Genomic DNA, 5,257 nt, shown 5'->3' with positions numbered 1-5,257 from the left:
TTTCTGGGAGCCTCCAAACCCTAGGTAAGGTCCCATGAGAAACAGAAGACCTCCCTTCTTGAATTTCACTGGGATCCTCATTTACATTGAACAACTTCTACCCTTTTGGGGCGACTGCCACTCGACCTCCCTGTCTCCACTTGTCCTCCCTCGAACGTGGATGGGGTGGGACACCCTAGTGAGAAAAGGCTTTCCTCCTGGTTAAGGGTTGGGTGATTTGCAGAAGCTAGGACCCCTCCCTGGGATCCAGGGAGACGCTGCTCCCCTCCATTCTGTGTTATAGATGTCAACTGCCTGAGGAGAGGAGACTCACCTTCTTGCCCGCAGGCTGGAAGAGGAAGAGCTGCCACTGCTGAGGAGACAGTTGGACATGTCTGAGGCACTATTCTGCCCTGTCAATGAGACCCCTGACCCAGGCTGCAAGCTGGGGGCCTTGTACTGGGCCTGTGTCCGCAATGACTCTGCCCAGCTCCAAGCTATACTGGATGATGGGGTCTCCCCAGAGGAAGCCACCCAGGTGGACGGCAATGGGAGGGTGAGCTAACCCAGGTGCTTCCTAGGACAGCTGAGGCAGCTCTGTGTCCCCATCACACCACACTCATCCTGAGAGAGTTTCAGGGTCAGCACCCACTGCCTGAGTCCTCAACAGGAAGGGAATTGGGGAAAGTGGGTCTTCACAGGGGCTGGAACATCTCTGGGACAGAAGTAGGTTTAGAGGGCACAGGAGCCCCAAGGAGCTCATGGAGGAAAGCACGGGGGCTGAGCTGCCCCTCCCCCAGACAGGCCTCATGGTCGCATGCTACCACGGCTTCGGGAATGTTGTGGCCCTGCTCAGTCGCTGTCCTTTCCTGGATGTGAACCAGCAGGACAAAGAAGGGGACACAGCCCTCATGCTGGCTGCCCAAGCAGGTATGAAGTTGCTGGCCCCACCCTCTACCAATCCTCCCTATCTCTAGACTGGGACACAGCCCCACACTCTTTGCATGATGTTCCCACCCCAGACTCTGATGTGTTGGGTGGAGGGTGGATTTGGGGCTTCATCACTCCTTTCTTGGGGACCCAAGATCTACCTTTGGTGCTCTGCAGGCCATGCACCTCTGGTGAGTCTCCTCCTCAACTACTATGCAGGCCTGGACCTTGAGCGCCGGGACCAGCGGGGGCTAACGGCGCTGATGAAGGCAGCTATGCGGGACCGCTCTGAATGTGTGGCTGCCCTTCTCATGGCAGGTGCATGGGGCATGGCCTCCACTTTCTCCCCCAACAGACACTAAGTCAGCTGTCATAGTCGCAGAGAGGAGAGAGGTGGAAATGGAGGATCAGTCTAGGTTGATTCTTTGGAGGAGGGGAGTGTGCTTGGCTTCCCACTATCAACAAAGTCCAGCTATTGATAACTCTATTTGCATTACTTATGGTGATCCCAGAAAAGAACGTTTGGGAGGATAACCTAGACCAGCTGCAGAATCTTAAGTGAAAAGGTTGGTATCTGGAAGCAGACTCTGGAGTTCTCATCCCGGCTCTGCCACTAGCTGAGTGACCCTGGGCAGATGGCTTTGCCTTCTGGGCCTCACCAGTATAATGAGGGTGTTGGCCTTCTCTGGGGTGATTTCCATCTCTGACAATCCAGGGATCCAGGATCACAATGATGTGTAGTTGAGACATGTGACTGTGTGCAGTTGTCCTGGGACGAAGTCCACACTGTTTGTGGTGTCACAGGCCCTCATTGTTCCCTGAGGTGGGGCTGTCCTCTGTTGGTCACTTTGCAGGAACCCAAGGCTCCACCTTTTCCCTTCCCCATCCATCAGATTAGTTTTGGGGTGAGACGGGAGGGAGTTCTGCACCCCTATCTTTGCCTCAGAGTGACTGCTCCTCTCCCTTCCCCAGGATTAGAGGGGTGTGGAAATGAAGAGAAGGACCAGGAGTGGGAATCACTGGGCCCCCTCCCCTTATCCATCTGCCCCAGAGGGTACAGCTTGGGCCTCCCCCTTCTTGAGGAACATGCATAGCACCCCTCTGGTTAGTTCCTTGGTTCAGGGGGTCCCTATTCTGCTCTAGGTTTGGAAATGCCTCATAGGTGTCTCTGAAGTCTTTTTCCCTCTTTGTGCTTCAGTTTTCTTCACCAGTCTCAAACAGGAGGTTGGGATCTGGGGCTGGTCCCGTCCCTGGGTTGTAGCCACTGAGGGCTCCCAGATCCTAGCTGCAACGGGATGGAACTCTGGTTTTGAATTTAATCCAAATTAAGTTCTGCTGCTAAAGAATTTGCCCTCCTGCAAATCACCAATCCTTGTCCTCCACCATCACCCCGCCCCACATCACTCCTGTGCCCCTCCCAGGTGCTGACCTGACAGCAGTGGATCCTGTTCGGGGCAGCACCTGGGAGGGGGGAAGGGAATTGGGGAAAGTGGGTCTTCACAGGGGCTGGAACATCTCCGGGACAGAAGTAGGTTTAGAGGGCACAGGAGCCCCAAGGAGCTCATGGAGGAAAGCACGGGGGCTGAGCTGCCCCTCCCCCAGACAGGCCTCATGGTCGCATGCTACCACGGCTTCGGGAGTGTTGTGGCCCTGCTCAGTCGCTGTCCTTTCCTGGATGTGAACCAGCAGGACAAAGAAGGGGACACAGCCCTCATGCTGGCTGCCCAAGCAGGTATGAAGTTGCTGGCCCCACCTTCTACCAATCCTCCCTATCTCTAGACTGGGACACAGCCCCACACTCTTTGCATGATGTTCCCACCCCAGACTCTGATGTGTTGGGTGGAGGGTGGATTTGGGGCTTCATCACTCCTTTCTTGGGGACCCAAGATCTACCTTTGGTGCTCTGCAGGCCATGCACCTCTGGTGAGTCTCCTCCTCAACTACTATGCAGGCCTGGACCTTGAGCGCCGGGACCAGCGGGGGCTAACGGCGCTGATGAAGGCAGCTATGCGGGACCGCTCTGAATGTGTGGCTGCCCTTCTCATGGCAGGTGCATGGGGCATGGCCTCCACTTTCTCCCCCAACAGACACTAAGTCAGCTGTCATAGTCGCAGAGAGGAGAGAGGTGGAAATGGAGGATCAGTCTAGGTTGATTCTTTGGAGGAGGGGAGTGTGCTTGGCTTCCCACTATCAACAAAGTCCAGCTATTGATAACTCTATTTGCATTACTTATGGTGATCCCAGAAAAGAACGTTTGGGAGGATAACCTAGACCAGCTGCAGAATCTTAAGTGAAAAGGTTGGTATCTGGAAGCAGACTCTGGAGTTCTCATCCCGGCTCTGCCACTAGCTGAGTGACCCTGGGCAGATGGCTTTGCCTTCTGGGCCTCACCAGTATAATGAGGGTGTTGGCCTTCTCTGGGGTGATTTCCATCTCTGACAATCCAGGGATCCAGGATCACAATGATGTGTAGTTGAGACATGTGACTGTGTGCAGTTGTCCTGGGACGAAGTCCACACTGTTTGTGGTGTCACAGGCCCTCATTGTTCCCTGAGGTGGGGCTGTCCTCTGTTGGTCACTTTGCAGGAACCCAAGGCTCCACCTTTTCCCTTCCCCATCCATCAGATTAGTTTTGGGGTGAGACGGGAGGGAGTTCTGCACCCCTATCTTTGCCTCAGAGTGACTGCTCCTCTCCCTTCCCCAGGATTAGAGGGGTGTGGAAATGAAGAGAAGGACCAGGAGTGGGAATCACTGGGCCCCCTCCCCTTATCCATCTGCCCCAGAGGGTACAGCTTGGGCCTCCCCCTTCTTGAGGAACATGCATAGCACCCCTCTGGTTAGTTCCTTGGTTCAGGGGGTCCCTATTCTGCTCTAGGTTTGGAAATGCCTCATAGGTGTCTCTGAAGTCTTTTTCCCTCTTTGTGCTTCAGTTTTCTTCACCAGTCTCAAACAGGAGGTTGGGATCTGGGGCTGGTCCCGTCCCTGGGTTGTAGCCACTGAGGGCTCCCAGATCCTAGCTGCAAAGGGATGGAACTCTGGTTTTGAATTTAATCCAAATTAAGTTCTGCTGCTAAAGAATTTGCCCTCCTGCAAATCACCAATCCTTGTCCTCCACCATCACCCCGCCCCACATCACTCCTGTGCCCCTCCCAGGTGCTGACCTGACAGCAGTGGATCCTGTTCGGGGCAAGACAGCCCTGGAGTGGGCAGTGCTGACTGACAGCTTCGTCACTGTGCAAAGGATCCGGCAGCTGCAGCGGCGGCCCCAAGTGGAGCAGCTCAGCCAGCATTACCAACCAGAGTGGCCAGCTTTGCCTGGACTTGTGGCCCAGGCCCAGGCCCAAGCTGCCCCATCTCTCCTAGAGAGACTACAGACTACCTTGAGCCTCCCTTTCACCCAATCTCCTCAAGAGGGGGGTGTTCTGGACCACCTTGTGACCATCACGACCAGCCTGGCCAGTCCCTTTCTTACCACCGCCTGCCAGACTCTGTGCCCTGACTGCCCACCTGCACTGGGCACCCGAAGCAAGTCTGTGCCAGAGCTGCTAGGCACTGCTCCTCCCCCTCCCCCAGTACCTCAGCCCCCCCAGGTAGTGCCTGGCCCCCGGGTCCTCATCCCTTACCAGAGTCCTCAAGGTGTGTTGAGCATGTGCCCTCAGTGGCTACAGCCCAGTTTCAGGCCCCAAGTCCCCAAGATCCTCCTCTCCAAGGCGCCCTCATCTCCCAGCCAGAGCAAGCCAGAGCCCAGGCCTGTAGGCCATCGCAGGCTGACCCTTCCTCTCTGGCAATACCAGGAGCTTAGGATGCAGAGGAGAAGGCAGGAAGAGGAGGCCAGGTGGGCACAGAGCCAGGGGAAGATGGGCTAGGCCAGCCTAGGAGCAGGGAATCAGGCCCCTCCCATAGGCTCCTTTGCCCTGTAGAGCCCCTTTTGCCTTCCCATCCTCCTGTAAACCTATGTACAAGGTTATTCATACAGAATTGTTTGCAACAGTGAAAGAGTGAAAACAACCTAAGTGCCCACCAATAGGACACTGGCTGAATTGATTACGGGTATAACTACTGTATGCCCACATGATGTATTCTATATAGTGGTAAAACAGGAGTAAAACAGGTTCTTTATGTTCTGATATGAAATTATCTTCAAAATGTGTTCATTGAAAATAACCAAGAGGTGGAACAGTGTGTATGGCATGCTACTATTTGTCAAGGTAAAATGTGCACAAAGCTAAACTTAACAAATACAAGTATAGAGTGAGTACCAAGATTCATTTAACTACTTAATGAGTGAACCAGCAGGATGGATCAAAGGAAGACATAAAAATCGTTATTAACAGTCAGTGGAAAAAAG

The 5,257-nt window shown here is 54.3% G+C and overlaps 1 protein-coding gene across 1 annotated transcript; it reads left to right on the top strand.

Moving 5' to 3' along the window:
• The first annotated feature begins 283 nt into the window (after nt 1–283).
• ANKRD33 (ankyrin repeat domain 33) lies at nt 284–4,809 on the top strand. The gene is made up of 5 exons (XM_023524550.1): nt 284–535; nt 2,516–2,641; nt 2,819–2,959; nt 4,063–4,458; nt 4,641–4,809. The coding sequence occupies exons 2-5, from the start codon at nt 2,521–2,523 to the stop codon at nt 4,709–4,711; spliced, it is 729 nt and encodes a 242-aa protein (XP_023380318.1). The 5' UTR covers nt 284–535; nt 2,516–2,520; the 3' UTR covers nt 4,712–4,809.
• Nucleotides 4,810–5,257: the final 448 nt, after the last annotated feature.

Source organism: Pteropus vampyrus, unplaced genomic scaffold, assembly GCF_000151845.1.
Source record: "Pteropus vampyrus isolate Shadow unplaced genomic scaffold, Pvam_2.0 Scaffold471, whole genome shotgun sequence".
In the NCBI taxonomy this organism is placed as follows: Eukaryota; Metazoa; Chordata; class Mammalia; order Chiroptera; family Pteropodidae; genus Pteropus; species Pteropus vampyrus.
The sequence above is the reverse complement of the archived record's forward strand: the minus strand, read 5'-3'. Positions and strand labels throughout refer to the sequence as shown.